The sequence below is a fragment of the Garra rufa genome, chromosome 19 (assembly GCF_049309525.1).
Source record: "Garra rufa chromosome 19, GarRuf1.0, whole genome shotgun sequence".
Classification (NCBI taxonomy): domain Eukaryota; kingdom Metazoa; phylum Chordata; class Actinopteri; order Cypriniformes; family Cyprinidae; genus Garra; species Garra rufa.
The window spans coordinates 38,223,838-38,240,780 of NC_133379.1; the positions used below are offsets into that span (position 1 = coordinate 38,223,838).

General features: G+C 31.2%; 2 protein-coding genes across 3 annotated transcripts in view; one reads left to right on the plus strand and one right to left on the minus strand.

The window, feature by feature from the left end:
- cdk5rap2 (CDK5 regulatory subunit associated protein 2) overlaps positions 1-6,483 on the plus strand; it is a 59,668-nt gene extending 53,185 nt beyond the window's left edge. The window contains exons 47-50 of one of the 2 annotated variants that reach the window (XM_073824101.1): positions 3,255-3,393; positions 3,479-3,525; positions 5,682-5,727; positions 5,980-6,483. In XM_073824101.1, the coding sequence (XP_073680202.1) occupies positions 3,255-3,393; positions 3,479-3,525; positions 5,682-5,727; positions 5,980-6,095 (348 nt within the window). In that variant the 3' untranslated portion in view covers positions 6,096-6,483. The remainder of the gene's footprint in view (positions 1-3,254; positions 3,394-3,478; positions 3,526-5,681; positions 5,728-5,979) is intronic. The other variant, XM_073824102.1, reaches the window with a different exon arrangement.
- Positions 6,484-6,923: 440 nt separating this feature from the next.
- nup188 (nucleoporin 188) overlaps positions 6,924-16,943 on the minus strand; it is a 28,736-nt gene continuing 18,716 nt past the window's right edge. Inside the window, exons 33-44 of the mRNA XM_073824268.1 lie at positions 16,111-16,256; positions 15,846-16,015; positions 13,580-13,780; positions 13,337-13,429; positions 13,097-13,249; positions 11,482-11,619; positions 11,208-11,282; positions 10,916-11,122; positions 9,267-9,398; positions 9,143-9,195; positions 8,925-9,054; positions 6,924-7,456 (exon numbers count right to left, since the gene is read on the minus strand). Of these exons, the coding sequence (XP_073680369.1) occupies positions 7,277-7,456; positions 8,925-9,054; positions 9,143-9,195; positions 9,267-9,398; positions 10,916-11,122; positions 11,208-11,282; positions 11,482-11,619; positions 13,097-13,249; positions 13,337-13,429; positions 13,580-13,780; positions 15,846-16,015; positions 16,111-16,256 (1,678 nt within the window). The 3' untranslated portion in view covers positions 6,924-7,276. The remainder of the gene's footprint in view (positions 7,457-8,924; positions 9,055-9,142; positions 9,196-9,266; positions 9,399-10,915; positions 11,123-11,207; positions 11,283-11,481; positions 11,620-13,096; positions 13,250-13,336; positions 13,430-13,579; positions 13,781-15,845; positions 16,016-16,110; positions 16,257-16,943) is intronic.

Genomic DNA, 16,943 nt, shown 5'->3' on the forward strand with positions numbered 1-16,943 from the left:
CATTTATATATAAATATCAAATGAAACGTCCACAATAAACAGCTGGCTTGTTTAACTGATTACCTTAAAAGTCTGTCGATATCGCCATTATTTATTACGGCTATTAACACGTTCTCCGACAAGCGGAAGCAATGAGACCTGTTTTCCGGGGTTGGTCAGGTGACGTTCAACATATAGCCTATTGTTTGGAATATGGAAAAACAACTAATACAGATCTCTGTTGACTTATAATTAAGTTAATTAGTATTATTTAGTTTGATTATTTACTTGTGTGAAATCAAATGCATCTTGTAATGAAATAAAGTTGACTAAATTATATATAAGATGAAATAATTAAATACACGGTGGAGTGTTCCTATCATTAAATAAAAGTGCAATAAATTGTGACGAAAAAACCATTAACATTTTATACCTTTTTTTTTTTTTTTTTTTTTTTTTTTTATAAAATACACCTCGAAATGTAATATAATAGACTAAATTAAATATATGACAAAATGATTTAATACATGCTGAAGTGTTCCTGTTGTTAATTTCAGACCTTATTTATGGTCACATTTTATTGTATTTTATTTAAATAAATATTGATTTTCAATTTTCATTTTATTCATGTAAAATAAAATACATCTTGTAATGAAATATAGTAGACTAACTTGGACTTATATATAACATGAAATAATGAAATACACAGTGAAGTGTTCCTATCGTTAAATAAAAGTACACCTTGAAATGTAACATAATAGACTAAATAAATATGACAAAATAATTAAATACATGTTAAATTGTTCCTATTGTTAATTTCAGACCTTATTTATGGTCACATTTTATTGTATTTCATTTAAATAAATATTGATTTTCAATTTTCATTTTATTCATGTAAAATAAAATACATCTTGTGATGAAATATGGTAGACTAAATTATATATAAGATTAAATAATTAAATACACAGTGAAGTGTTCCTATCGTCAAATAAAAGTACAATAAATTGTGACCAGAAAAAACATTTAACATATCTAATTAAATATTTTTTAAATAAAATGCACCTTAAATGTAATATAATAGACAAAATTAAATATATGACAAAATGATTAAATACATGTTGAAGTGTTCCTATTCATTTCACACCTCATTTATGGTCACATTTTATTGTCTTTTATTTAAATTAAAAATAAATAATTTTCCATTTTCATTTTATTTATGTGAAATAAAATACGTATAATGCAGTGTAATATACTAATTAAATACATTAAATTGTGGAGTAGGGGTGGGAGAAAAAATCGATGCATCGATGCATCGCGATTCTCTCTTCAACGATTCTGAATCGATTCCTAATATTTCAGAATCGATTCTGAGCTTGTTTTTTTTTTCTGCATATGGCACGTGTGCGCGCTATAGACGCGGCTGGCTACAGCGCACATAATTTGTACTGTGAGACACGTGCGCATAATGCTTGACAGTGTGCTTCCATCCGTCGTGTTTTACTTTAGACATGCGTTCATTTCTGCCGTCTGGAATGCAATAAACTGTTGCACTGACAGACTCACGTGCGCTTTGTGTTTGTTCGTCCTAAAGCTCGATTGCGGATGCGGTTAAATGCACTTGCATTTTGGAATAGTTTCAAACGAAACTGTACATACAGTCAGTTATGTTTTCAGAGCAGGACAAAACATCTGATATATTGAAATAGATCTGTGCATCATTGGCGTTCCGTCCATATACAGTAAGCTGCTAATGCCCTGCATACTCAGGCTGTCAGAGAGAATGCGTTCACGTGTTAAATAATATAAACATGCTTATAAATGAATCCCTTATTTGAATCTTCTGGGCAAGCAGATTCTCCGCATCTTCCTTGACTCCTCAGAATTGATGCGCATTCTGTTTTGCTGTCATGCGCGTGATTTCATTCGCGGGGTAAGCTGTCCGAGAAGCGCTCGCCCAAGCGGAAAAACGCGCTGTTGCTGCCAGATCCTGATTGCCAAAAATGTATTGTATTTTTGTATATTATATATAATATGTATATTTTCATAATTTCTCAACAATTCAAAAGTTTAAAGTCCACAGAAAAAAATAGCCTATATAAAATGTATATATATTTTTTAAAATAATAATAAACAGGAAAAAGAGGAAATATTAAAATATGATTTCGTCTCTGATTTTATTGGTGTCTAAATAATGTAAAGATATTATTATTTTTGGTATTACTGGTGGTTTTAGCACTCAGCATACCTGGTAAATAAAAGTGTCACCTCTCGCCACTGCTGTGCATTAGTTTGAATGCAGCCTGTTAAAGCTGCCTGTCTATGAGCTCATCAGTAATAATAAAATGGCAGTAATGCTGAGGAAAAAAGAAAAACTATTGTCTGTAAACTTTCGGATACCTGAAGAAAACTTATTTTAAATAAGTAATTGTTTTAAAAAGTACCTTGCTTACATAATTTAAAAAATAAAGTAAAGTTGGCCCAAATTAAATTTGATATAAAACTTGTGAAAAATGTAGCCATGTGCAGTACTATTGAAAACTGAGAATGTGTTCATCGTGATATTTAGTTGTTAATGAAAACAGTAATTAACTTGAATCTTGAAACCGGTGAAGATTGACACACCTACTTTTACAGAGATTCCAACTATAAACAAAAAGCATAGAAACTGCAATTGTACATGTTTTTAAAATTGTAAAGTTGTATTTGCACAGCAGAAGAATTAATTGGGGAAAAAATGTAGATCAAGAATCGTTTTGGAATCGGATCGTGACTCCCAGAATCGGAATCGGATCGGATCGTGAAGTGCCTGAAGATTCCCACCCCTATTGTGGAGTGTTAAAATAAAAGTACAATCAAACGACTAATCAGTAAATAAGGTGTGGAATTAATTAAAATGCATTTCTGTGAAATAAAATACACCTTATTAATATAATAAACTAAATTAAATGTATGATAAAAAAGTGTTTCTGTCATTAAATAGAAAATAACAAAGTGAGACTATAAATAGCACAATTATTAAAATAATAATTATCAAATTAATTACTTTTAATCATAATTGAGGTAAAATTTGTTTATTTGAAAGAAAATACACCTAATTTAATGCAAGTGACTAGATTAAATATAAGATCAAATAATTAAATGCATTGTGAAGTGTTCCTGTCATTAAATAAAAATACAGTAAAATGTGAAATTCATTAAACTTTGTTAGTAAAGGCATTCCCAGCAATACTATGGTTTATGAAAGCTGTCTTGTTGATCTGTGTGTGTCCCGTCAGGAGGAGCTGCTGAAGAGTGAGATCAGTCGTCTGAAGACTCGTCTGTCTCAGCAGGAGCGGATGCTGAGCGGAGCCGTCAAACGCCTCAGATCCACCAACCAGCTGAAGGAGGGCATGGAGCGCGTCATCATCGACCAGCGTAAGACACCAGAGCACCATTATAACACATACTCGCACTCAGATAGAGTCTTCAACACTCATGTGTGTGTCATGTGTCTCTGCAGTGGCTCTGACTCACGGCGTGCTGAAGAGAGCCAGAGGAAACCTGGAGGTATGTTTACCTTTGTGTCACAGTTTCTGCAAAAATACTAAGTCCAACTGTTTTTAAGGTGAGACACTGCAGGTGAATAGGGTAAAGAAAAACTATCACCTTACTTACCCAGTTGATTGATTACTTTGATAATTGCACTACAGGTTTTTCTAAAATGTTAAGTTTAAATATGCAAATGAACATTATTTAATGAAATCTGTGCTTATTTGCATACATTTCTAGTACAAAAATCGAAACACTGGATGAAGTCAGTTTTAAAATTCTTGTTTATTTTTTTCAGTCAAAAGTTATACAGAGGGAATTTTGGGTATCTCATTTCGTCACAACATAATTCAGAAAAAACTTAGACAGGAAAATTATTAGGGGGGGAATAAAAGTATAAAATCAAATAAATTCTGTATGAACAAATCCCTCTGTAAAAACCTTCAGGATATAGACAGCAATAAAAATGTCAAGTTTGGTGTGTGTAAGTGCGACTGAAGTGGACATTTATGGCTCAGTGTAGGAGAAAAAACTCTTTTTGAGAAAACAGCCTTTAAAAATATGCATTGTAGTTGAAATCTATTGACACAAATAGATAGTGCTATAAAAGAATCACTTAATGTTTTTTTGAATGGTTTCTTTCAACTAGTCTGAAAAAACACAAAACCAAAAAACCTAAAATCTCAAACTTGATAGGTGCATGAAAAAACTGCGTTTTGGCCTGCAGTGTCTCCCTTTAATGTTGATAATAATAATAAATCAGCATATTAGAATGATTTTTGAAGGATCATGTGACACTGAAGACTGCAGTAATGATGCTGAAACTACAGCTTTGGTCACAGAAATAAATGACATTGTAATATATTTTCACATAGAAAACACTTACTTTAAATTGTAATAATATTTCACAATATTACTGTTTTACTGTATTTTTGGTCAAATAAATGCTGCCTTTGTGAGCAGAAGAGTAAAAAAATAAATAAAAAAAATTAACTGAAATGTTAAAGTTGCACATGATGGTCACATGAAGGATGTAATGCAACATAATGACAGAAAAAATAAATAAAACGCAAACATATTTTTTTGACCCCAAGTATTCAAGTGGTGTTATGATAAATTTGTAATTTTGTGATAAACTATATTTATCATACAATGTATATTAAATTATAAACTAATTCTGACATTCTCCAAACAAAGTTTATCATTTAATAATTTAAAATAAAATGTTTTTTTTTAAATATTTATTTTTTATTTTAAATTAAGTCAATATTGTGGTCATATTTATTTTCTAACATTAAAAAAAATTTTTTATTAATCATAAAAAAATAAAACATTTAAAATTAGTCACATTTTAGTAGAGTTTATTTTATTTATTTGTTTGTTTATGTGAAGTAAAATACTGTTTAATAAAACATAGATTTATGACTTAACCTGTTAAAACCCATTAAAAATAAAAAATAAAAAAAATAGTAGACTATTAAATATATGAAATAAAACAGGGTTTGGTGGTAAATTTTTGTCATTCTGCAATGAAACGTTTTTGGAGGATGTCAGAATTTTAGATTAAATAATACAATATATAGTGTATATAGAATAATAATGTATTAATTTCAATTATTTAATAATTAAAAATGTAAAAAAAAAAACATTCAAAAGATTACTCGCATATTAGAAGAATTTATTTATTTTTTATGTGAAGTAAAATACAGTTTGGAGATCTGAGAACAAAGTTGACTTTGTATAAACAATTTTTATTTTACTTATTTGAAATAAAATGCACCTTGTAATGTTATATACTGTAGTAGACTATTAAATATTTGAAATAAATAAATTGTAATAATATAAGTATCTGAGGATAGCTTGATGGTTAATTCTGTGATAGAAACTACTTTTAGTTTTGGATGTCAGAATGAATTTATTGCCATATGAAAAAAAAAAAGAGCGAAATCATTTTAATCGCAAGACAATATAGTAAACATTTTTTTTACTTGCTTTCTTTCCTACAACGTAAATAAAGTACCTCTAAAATAAATAAATATATATATATTTTTATATTGTCATCATGAATTTGTCTTCATATAATTTAATTTTTAACAGTTTTCTGGTCTCTTTCCACTCCTGTCTTCATGATATTAACGCTCTGGCCGCTGTGGTTTATTTCACCTGTCTTTCAGTCTAACTATCTGAATGTTTTTGGGCTGAAGGGTCTGCAGGTGGAAGGTTAGTTTAATGACGGCTTGTGTTCGTGTTCTTTGTGTGCTTTCAGAAGCTGCTCTGTTTCTTTGCATGACAATCACTGCATGTTAATTTCTCATTCTGATTTTTTATTTATTTTTTTGCTTGCTTGCAGTTTGAATCTCAGTGGCCTGTTTCTGAAGGGGTTTTACTTTCAGGCTTGTGATGCTCTGCATGGATTTCCTTAATCGTTTGATTCCCAAAACATGATAGTTTTACTTGATTGTATTTCCATAGGAGGTCCCACTGAATGGCCAGTGACCAATCAGCAGCCAGGGGGCGTGGCCTGTCCGCAACCGCATTCAGGCAGAGGTTCATCCTGCAGTGAAAACTCCTCCCACTGCAGCTGTTAGAAACCTCACTGACTCCAGATCAGAAATGGTTTTCTCTTTTACTTTGCGTTTTTAATTTATTACTCTCTTTTTGAGGTACGCTGATGCCCTTCAGAAGTATTTGCACATATACATTAAACATTTAACTATGTTAAAAGGGAACGTTTTTAATAGCACAAGAGATTTTCTCCTGTAAATACTTTGAGCTTTAGTTTTCTACTGGTTTTAGACAGTCTCATGTTCACTGCCGCTCTCCTGTGACGCTGTATTATCCTGCTTCAGATTTATTCATATTTTGATGTAAATGAGTGGTACTTGTACATTAAATGAGCTCATGGTTTAATGTAGCAAACTGTGTTTCAAGTAAATGTATAAACCCTCACAAGATTGTTTTTCTGCTTTCATAGGAAACCGCTCTTATATAGTTAGATTTTATATATAGATATCTATATATTGAAATATATAAATAATTTTTTTTCTCTATTTCTATACTTATTTTAATGTATTTATATATTCCTATATTTTTGTATATTTATTTTGTATAAATATATTAAAAAAATATAAAACTTTAGTAATTTATATAATTTTATATATTTATTACAATATGTAGAAAAAATGTAAAATATACATATAGAATTAAATATAACTATATTTTTTGATATTTCAATATATAAATAAAACTATATATAGGCATATTTATTTCAATATTTATATATTGAAATATAAAAACTATGTATATTTCAATTTATTTCTATTTCAATTTTTTATGTATTATATATAGAAATAAATATAACTAGTTTTATTTATTTCAATATATATCAAAATAAATATGCATTCAAAGTCAGAGCATTAATCTTTACTCTTACAGTTTATTATGATTATAAGACAAATATATGGCAACTGGGACATAGAAAGGTTTCATACAAAACATCTATGGCATACGTTCCTGACAAATATCTGTAACATGTTTTAATTATATACATGTAACTACAAAAACGTTTAAGTGTATTTTGACAGTTTTCTTCAGCTGCTGTAGGACCATCTGTATTTCTGAAGAAAAAACAAAAAACAGTTTAAATAGAAAAGGTCCCGCGATGAGCTTTGGCACCGGGAATCACTGAAACGGATTCATTGTGGTGGAGTTTCCCTTTGACTGCGATTCAGATCTCTGAATCAGCGTTTAAGTACTGAGCTTTGAGAGTCTAGCGCTGGACGTGCCGGACGAAGGCTTGGACAAGCTGGATGAAGGGCTCCTGGCCCTCCGGCGTGGCCTTGGTTCCTGGTGTGGGGGGTTTGGTTTGCGGTGAGGGAAGCAGCCCGCTGGCTGGGGAGGAAGGGGAACCGCGCCGGAAAAAACGGAATAATGTCGACAACAATGTACTCTGAAAGAAGAGATGAAAGTTGAAAAATATACTGGTGAATTTCAAGCAAATAGATCACAAAGTGGTTAAGGTCATATTTCACCCTAAAGTCAAGGTTTTTTTTTTTTTTTTTACGTAAACGAAATATAACTACAGTCTTACAGTAATTTAAATAGAGCATAAAATAGTAAAAAAAAAAAAAAAAATCATCAATAAACAAAAAATTAATTAAAAACTGTTCGGAAAAAACAGTCAAAGAAGTATTATAAAAAAAAAATATAATAATTACAACTAAAAATAAAGAAATAAATCACTAAATTTGTTTAAATAAAAATCTTTAAATTACTATAATTTAATTAAATAAATAAATTACAAAAAAATTAATCTGTAGGGTCAAAATAACCGTCCAGGCAACATGATTATGTTAGTAATAAAAAATAAAGAAAGAAATAAACACATAATTAATAATTAAATAATAATTATTAAAAAAAATCTATAAAAAAAGGAATCTGTATGGGGGAAGAAAAAAACACTGTCTAGACCAGATGATTATGGTCTTACAGTAATAAAAAATAAAACCTATCATTTAATTAATTTACAAAAAAAAGGGATATGTAGGGGAAAAGTCCTGTTCAGACAGTAGGATTATGGTCTTACAATAATAAAAAAAAGAAATAGTAAACATAATTAATCATTAAATAAATAAAAAATTATTTTAAAAATTAATTTAAAAAGGGATCTGCATGGGGGGAAAACACTGTCCAGACAAGATGATTATGGTCTTACAAATAAAACACTACATTAATACAAAAATAAATCACTGAATTAATTTACAAAAAAATTGATCTGTAGGGGGAAAAAAAAACCCTGTTCAGACCCCGTTCATGGTCTTAAGGTACAAAAAAATAAATAAAGAAATAATAAACATAATTAATCATTAAATTTTTTTTTTTAAATAATAATAATAATAATGATGATGATGAAATAATAAATAATTTAATTAATAAAAAAGAATCTGTTGGGGGAAAAAAACAAACACTTTAGACAGGATGATTATGGTCATAAAAGTAACTCATAAAACAAAGTTTAAAAAAAAAATAGAGGAATTTATGAAATGTCAAAAAAAAAAAAAAAAAAAAAAAAAATTAAGGTCAAATAAGAAATAGCATAAATAAAAAGTAACTGATTAAATTAATAAAAAAAAAAGATTAGTCAGTAATAATAAAAAAAATCAATCATTCAATTAATTTAAAAAAAAATTGTGGTAAAAACAGTATGTCTTACAGTAATTAAAATAATAAATCAATAAAAAAATAAAAAATGTCTAGACATGATGATCATGGTCATGAAAGTAACTCTTAAAATTAAATTAAATAAATAATCAAAAATAGAGGAATTTGTTGGGGATAAATAAATAAATGCATCCATAAATAAATAAAAGTAAATAACTAAATCAATATATATTTTTCTATTCTGCTGAAGAACTCACCAGCTCTGAGCTGAGCTCCTGTTTGAGTCTCTGTTTGTCTCTGGGCAAAACTGAAGGATCCTTCAGACAGCGAATAGCCTGAGAGATCAACACGTAGAAGCAGTTCTCCATGGAGAACATCAGCAAAGACCTGGAAGCACAAAGAAAGAGCGTGAGATGACATGAAGATCAACCCCACACTGGACTGTCAGCATCAGATGATCATTTCAGCTGCTCACTTCAGCGCTTGAGTGTCCTCAGAGACCACGAGCGGCTCTTTCCTCTTCTCAATCTACAAACAACACAGCAAAATCAGCATCGAAACAAACACATTATTTACATGAGCTGAAAGCACTGCACTACCTCTCCCAGCATGCTCAGCGCCACATTAATAGTGGCCATGAGAGTCCCGAACGACGGAGCCACGTCCGAGTCAAACGCAGGAGTGGTGAAACTCAACACAAACAGCGTCCTGTACTCCGCAAGGTCCATCGACTAAACAAACACACAAAAACATGACATTTTAAGTAGGGCTGCTCAATTATGGCAAAATTCAAGATCACGATTATTTTGGTCAATATTGTAATCATTATAACTTAACACAATCCAAAACTTTATATTAGTGATTCATACAGAAAGCAATACAACAGAAAAAAACTGAATACTTTTATGCAAGTCTAAAGTAGACTAACAGCCTAGTACAAAAATTGAATGTAATTATTTGAATGTAAAATAAAGTCTCTCACTGTAAGAATTAAACATACTTTGCTGTTGAATGAAGGGCTTTTGTAGTTTTAATAAGACTATTAAACATTAGTGTGTGATTTTTCTTTGTATTTTTACATTTTATTAATATTAAGCACAGATAAGGCAGAAGGAATATTAATTGTTGCCTCTGTCAGGGGAGACACTGCAGGCAAAAACACAGTTTTTTCATGCACCTGTTAAATTTGAGATTTTGAAAAAAGGTTTTTTTTAAGACTAGTGGAAAGAAAACATCCAAAAGACACAGTTATGAGTTTCTTTTATAGCACTTTATCTATTTGTGTCAATAGATTTCAATTACAATACATATTTTTCAAGGCCGTTTTCCCAAAATGAGTTTTTTTTCCCTACACTGAGCCATAAAAAAGGTTTTTGTTAATAGATGATTTGCTTGATTTTATACATATTATTCCTCAAAAAATGGTAAAAAAAAAATAGTGTTTCCTGTCTGTTTTTAATTATAATTCATTTTTTTCTGAATTATGGAGTAACAAAATGAGATACCAAAAATCCCCTCTAAAAACTTTTTACTCTAATGTCAAGAATTTTGAAACTGACTTCATCCAGTGTTTAGATTTTTGTGCTATTAATGTATGCAAATAGTGAATATTTCATTAAATAATGCCTCATTTGCATATTTAAATGTGACATTTTAGAAAACTTGTAATACAAAAAATGTTTGCAATTATCAAAGTAATCAAATCAACTGGGTAAGTAAAGTCATAACTATTAGTTCATTTTTTTACCCTATTCACCTGCAGTGTCTCGCCTTTAAGGCACACAGATCCAATATACTGTTACACATGGATTTTTATTCTCAACTGTTTATGATCATTTAAGACATAACTGACAAGGGTTAACATGAATAACACGTTGAGCTAAAAGATAACTTTACATATCCATGTTCTGCTCCGTCTCCAAACATACACAGAACAGCGCAAGTTTTCTTTTGCGCTTTTAAAAACACAACAGCAAAGAAACATTAATTAATCAAGCACGTCCTGTTTTAGAGTTACGTTATATGATTTTGTTGATTTGCATGTGAAATTATGCTTTTATGGAGGAGCGAAAGCGCACCACTGGTAAGGGGGGCGGAATGGGAAGTAATAATCGTTTCATCTCGATTACTGCGTTTTTTAATGATCATTTGAAGCTGAAATTGAAACTGAATTTCGATTAACTGCATAGCTCTAGTTTTAAGTCTTTAACATGAATGCTGAGCGTTCATAGCGTGACTGAATGTGTACCTGGTCCAGCAGGATCTGACAGCAGTCGGGTGTGAAGTGCTGTAACGTGGCCAGTGTTTTGCTGAGGATCTTTAACAGACTGCACTGAACTGCCTGCAGCGCTTTAGACTCCGCCTCCTCTCTCTCACCCTCCACCTGCTCTTTGGAGGCGGGCTGTACGGCACGCTGGGGGTGTGGCCCCGGTGGAAGCCCCTCCCCATTCTTGGCCTGAGCAAACAGACTTGCGCATTAAATCAACCACATACAGCACTGACAAACACTAAAGATGCGTTAACAGTGTCACGTCTTGTACCTGAAGGTAATGGTGCAGCATTTTCTTGCTATGTAGGAGGTATGTACATGTCTGACACAGATAGCACAGATTCACCTGAAACACAAACACGAAGCCCATAAAATCTCACTGTCAAGTACATATTTTAAGTCAATATTTAAATATTCGAATGCACTCACTTATTCATAGTTAGTATATATATATATATATATATATATATATATATATAGTAAAAAATTTATTTAAAAAAGTAAATAAATTAAGAAAATTAACAGCAGAAGTGCCAGAAGTGTACCTGTACGTCTCGGAGCAGCTGTGGCAAATGGAACTGCCATTCCTTGCAGAAGTTGGAGAGCTGGAGCAGGAAGCCCACTGTGTGATCCGCCTCATCCAGACACGCCAGAGACTGAACCGTCCTCACCGCATTCAGACACTACAACACACAACAACAAGAAAAGAAAAAAATATTAATAATATTAGGCTAGGTTATTCCTCAAAATCAAAAGAATGTATATTTTGCGTATAACATGAAGCCTATCTGTAGGACCATTATCATTTTTCTCACATTGTGACTTTCATGATAATTAAGCATATTTAAAAATATTTATTTAAAATGTAAAATATAGCACCTCTCTGTAATGCTTTTAAATTATCCTGATTATCTAAAAAAAAAAAAAAAAAAAAAAAAAAAAAAAATCTATCATATCCTAAATAGTGATTCTGTTACGATAGTGTTAAGACCTACAAAACTCCCTAAAAGTAAAAAAATAATAATAATAATAATAAATACTAAAATTAATTGTTGGAAAATAACTGGAATTTTGGGAGTCACTATTTAGGTTAAGACCTACAAAACTGCTCAAAAGAAAATAATTTAATTAAATTAAAATAAAATAAATAATTGGCTGGAAAAATTACTGTGGAATTTTGGGAATCACCATTTAGGATAAGACTCACAAAACTCTCCAAAAGAAAACATAAAATAAAAAATTCTAATTAAATGAATAATTGGCTGGAAAAAAATACTGTTGAATATTGGGAATCACTATTTAGGATAAGACCTACAAAACTACCCAAAAGGAAAAAAAAAATAATAATAATAAAAAAAATAAAAATAAAATAATAATAATAATAATAATAATAATACTACTACAAGTAAAAGAAAATAAATGATAAGCTGGAAAAAAAATACTGGAATTTTGGGAATCACTATTTAGGATAAGACCTTCAAAACTCTCCAAAATAAAATAATTTAAAAAAAGAAAAAAATAAATAAAATAAAATAAATAATTGGCTAGAAAAATTACTTTAGAAAAATACCTACAAAACTCCCGAAAAGGAAAAAAATAAATATAATAATAATACAATTAAAAGAAAATAAATGATTGGCTGGGAAAAAATACTGGAATTTTGGGAATCACTATTTAGGATAAGACTGAATACTGTGGACTTTTAGAAATCACTTTAAAAAAATACATATATACATATAAAAATAGGTTTAAAATAAAAATAAAAATAAAATAGTTTAATTGGTTGAAAAATTACTGTGGAAATAACAGGAATTTTTTTTAAAAAAAGGTGACATTTTGATGATTATTAACCACAATTAAAATATTTAAACTGTAACATTTACACACATTATGCTTTTAAATTATGCTGATAATAATTGGTAAAAAAATAAATAAAACTAATGATGTCCAGACATTACTATCTTACAATAATGAGAAACCCAATTAAGGATGAAAACAAAACTCCCACAACGGGGGGAAAAAAAAGTTGGAAAACATGTAGTAAAAAATAAAATAAATTTAAACTGGCTGAAATTACAGTAGAAATTTAGGAAACAAAAAATAATTAAGATAAACACAATAACGTGCAGCCATAAAAAAAATAAATAAAAAAAAACACACCTGCAGGATGCGCTCCTGGTGCACGCCCACAAAGTCGAGAGCTTCATTAATGAAGTTGTAACGGAGAGTTTTCAGTAGACTTTCCATCAGAGACAGACTCAATCTGTACACTCCTGGCCAGCTGGGGGCGTCCTGAGACTTACGCACAAATGCCTGACAGAGAGAGACAACAGTTGAAGTCACAGAGTCACTAAACCTCTCAAAAAAAGAATTAAATTAGGATTAGTTTTACAGCAGTACCTGCGTGGCTCCGTTAGATGGTCCCTCATAGACACTGAGCAGAGGAAGACAGATGCTCTGAATCACTCCAGCACCTGCCACTGCTGCTGCCCCCTACAGAGCAGAATGAACAACACTTAATGCACATGGATTCATTTTCGCCAATCATTCGTTAATATATTTAGTAGTTTAAAATGTTCATGTTTGAGACTAGTAATACCAAAGGGAAAACATCAGCATGTGGTTATTAAAGTTTCTGTGTACCTGTGGTGTTCTGGCAAGAGTGAGCAGCAGATGAAGCGCTGCCTCTGTGAAGTAAAGGTTCTGTTTGGAGCGCAGACTGAGCTCCAGAGCGCTCAGAACTGACGGCAGAACTGGCAGCTTCCTGACCACCTGCAGCCACTGCTCACCATCCTCATCAGCCCGACACAACTCTTTAGAGAGATGAAGAGCTAACACACATACCTGACACAGAGAGAGAGATACCAGTTGTGATCTAAATGGAATAACTGCATACTGTATATACTGCATACTGCACAACATACTGCCTTTAAAATATGTATATTATGTGAATAGTATGCATCATATACTAAAGACTTTAAACAATGACATGCTTTGGAAGCTCGTTTTGACCAAAAAAAATTCTCAAAATTCAGAATAAAAAAACCTCTACTTGGTATAAAAAAAATAATAATTTGTGAGATAAATAGTTGCAATACCTTTTAGTTTTTATTCTATGGGGGGGGAGTTATATATACATTTTCTTTATTACAATTCTTAGTGTATATATCGCAATTTCGAATTTACGTCTCATAATTCTGACTTTACTGAGTTTACATCTTGGAATTCTAGGCTTACATTTTGGAATTCTGACTTTTTTTCTACCATGGAAATTAAAAAAAGGTTAATTGCAACTATTTTTTGAACTGAATTCTGTCTGATAGCTCACAACTTTGGAATTTTCTCTAAATTCTTTTTTTTTTTTTTTCTGTGACCAAGCCTTTCTACGTGATCTGTTTCATTTTGATTGGAACAAAATTTATCTTATAGATAAAGTAGAATTGGTCTGGAACTATTTTTATGATGGTTTTCTTAGGATCTTAGACAAGCATGCCCCTGTACGTAAATTCAGAGTCAAAGGCCGAAATAATCCCTGGTTTTCTCCTGAGATTTCATGCCTTCTCAAAGATAGGAATGCTGCCTGGTCAAGGGCCAGGAAATCAAAGAGTGATATGGACTGGGTTTATTTTCGGCAATTAAGAAATAGGCTTACATCTCTCATTAAAAAGTCAAAATCAGAGTATTTTGTAAATGAAACTACAAAAAATTTAAATAATCCAAGCAAGTTCTGGAAAATTATTAAAGCCTCTTTTGGAAATATCAGCTGTAGTGAACTACCTCCTAATGTTATGATTGACTCAGGCAAGGTGACTGATAAACAAAAAATGTTAGCTTGCTTTAATGAGCATTTTATTTCTTCAGGATCCCTATTTGATTTCTTATGTCCTGCTTCTTCTGGTTCCTGCGTACAAGAGAACCCCTCTGACCCATGTTTAACCTCAGAAAAACTATTTTTTATTTCTCCTGTATCAATTAGCAAAGTCCATAAAGCCCTTCAGGAATTAGACAAAAAAGTCTGCTGGTCCTGACAATTTAGATCCTTTCTTTTTAAAGTTAGCAGCTGACTTTATTGCGGAGCCTTTATCATATATTTTTAACTTAACAATTGCCCACCTTCTGCCTGGAACAATCTTCAGAAATCGTTGAAAATTACTACCTTTATTTCTTATAGACAGTTTATTTCAACTCTGAAAAATGTGGAGCAGGTGAACATTGGACAGTGTAAACTGTTCATAAAGTATTAAGCATTCTTTCAGCACAGGGTCTTGTGATATATATGTATGTGTATTTGATGTGTTCTTTTATATATGTTGGAAATTGTTTTTGTTTTTTTTATGCTGCATCTTGGCCAGGTCTCTCTTGTAAAAGAGATTTTAATCTCAATGAGTTTTACCTGGTTAAATAAAGGATAAAAAAAAAAAAATAAGATTATTTAAAATTCAAGTGTCATGTTTGTGATTTTTTTTTTAAATTCCTGTAATTATTGCTTTATTTAATCAGAAACAGACTAAATGTGTATTTTACTTTCATTTTATTAGAAGCAGGCCAACAGTTCCCCCTACGGAATTAAAACGCCTTACTTTAACCTGCATTAGGACATATTAGGATATTACAGTTTATTCTATCACACACCAAACAGATCATTCTGTATGTGCATTCTCAGATTAAAAGAGGCAATCCAAAACAGTTAATCTAATCATCATTCAGGCAAAACTTTGCTTCAAGAATGAGCCACACTGCTGATGTGATCTAATTGCTAGCACACCCTAAGCTCATGTGAGTTATTTTTTGTATCGGCATAATTTTTCATATCAGGCCAATGCCAATATTCACATTTCAAGCCATTAATGAATTCCAATATTGTACCGATAATATTGTGCATCCCTACGCCAAACAAACACACACTTACTGAGTCTTGCTGGTCTTTCTGGAAATGCGGGCTGTCTGTTTCCATGCTGTCCTCCTGAACATCACCTTTCTGTATCGTGTGACGTGTGCTGTCAATTAACGCCAGGGATTCGTCCTGAACCATCTCACACACGCACAACAGCAGCTGGGGAAGCTGGGTAATCTCTCCTCCTGAACCAGAAATTGTTAAACAGTTGTTCAAACAAAACAAACAATACAAGCACACTTAGTTTAATGTGTTTTCCCAAACAAACAGACAGACTGACCATTGAGTCCTTGTATCTGCAGGGCTAAGATGAGAGCTGACAGGAGTTTGGCTTTGGTTCGGTCCGTGAGCTGTTGCTCAGCATGCAGAACGCTTTCCAACATCAGAGAAAGGGGTGGAAGTAGAGCCGGAGCAGACACCAACACACTGACACAAACCACATCAACAATATTAGTTAACACGCAATTGGAAAAAAAGTTTAAAATGTTATATAGACGCTACAAACTTTTAAAACAGTCCATCAAGCAGCTTATCTACACTGCCCTACAAAGCAAAAAGGCAGTAACTACGCCGAGTGCAGAACTGAGAAAAATGACTTTAAAGTTATCCTGTCATCCAGCCTGTTATCCAATGTTAAAACTGTCCCGTGAGGATGCCGCGAAATCACACACATTTGAGATAAGATATTTTGTCACATAACAAAGGATGCCTTGAATGTCATGAAAATGACAATAACTCATTTTTGACCAAAAATGCAGTTACTGCCTTTTTGCTTTGTAGGGCAGTACAGTAAACATTCTTTAATGTTTAAAATTATATATATATATATAAAATTACATTTAAAAAGATAATAAAAACAACAAGAAGAAAACTAAAACTTATAATAATAATAATAAAACTTAATATAATATTTTTTTTTAATTAAAATAAAAAATATATTAAATATCAAAGATATTAAATAAAATATATTTAAAAAAACTACAACAGATTGATACTAAAATAATTTTATTGTGTTTTTGTCACTTTTATTAGTTATTTTATGTCTATATAATTCTTATAAATTTTTATTTCAGGCCCATTGTCAGTTATGTCCTAAATTATCATAAACAGTTG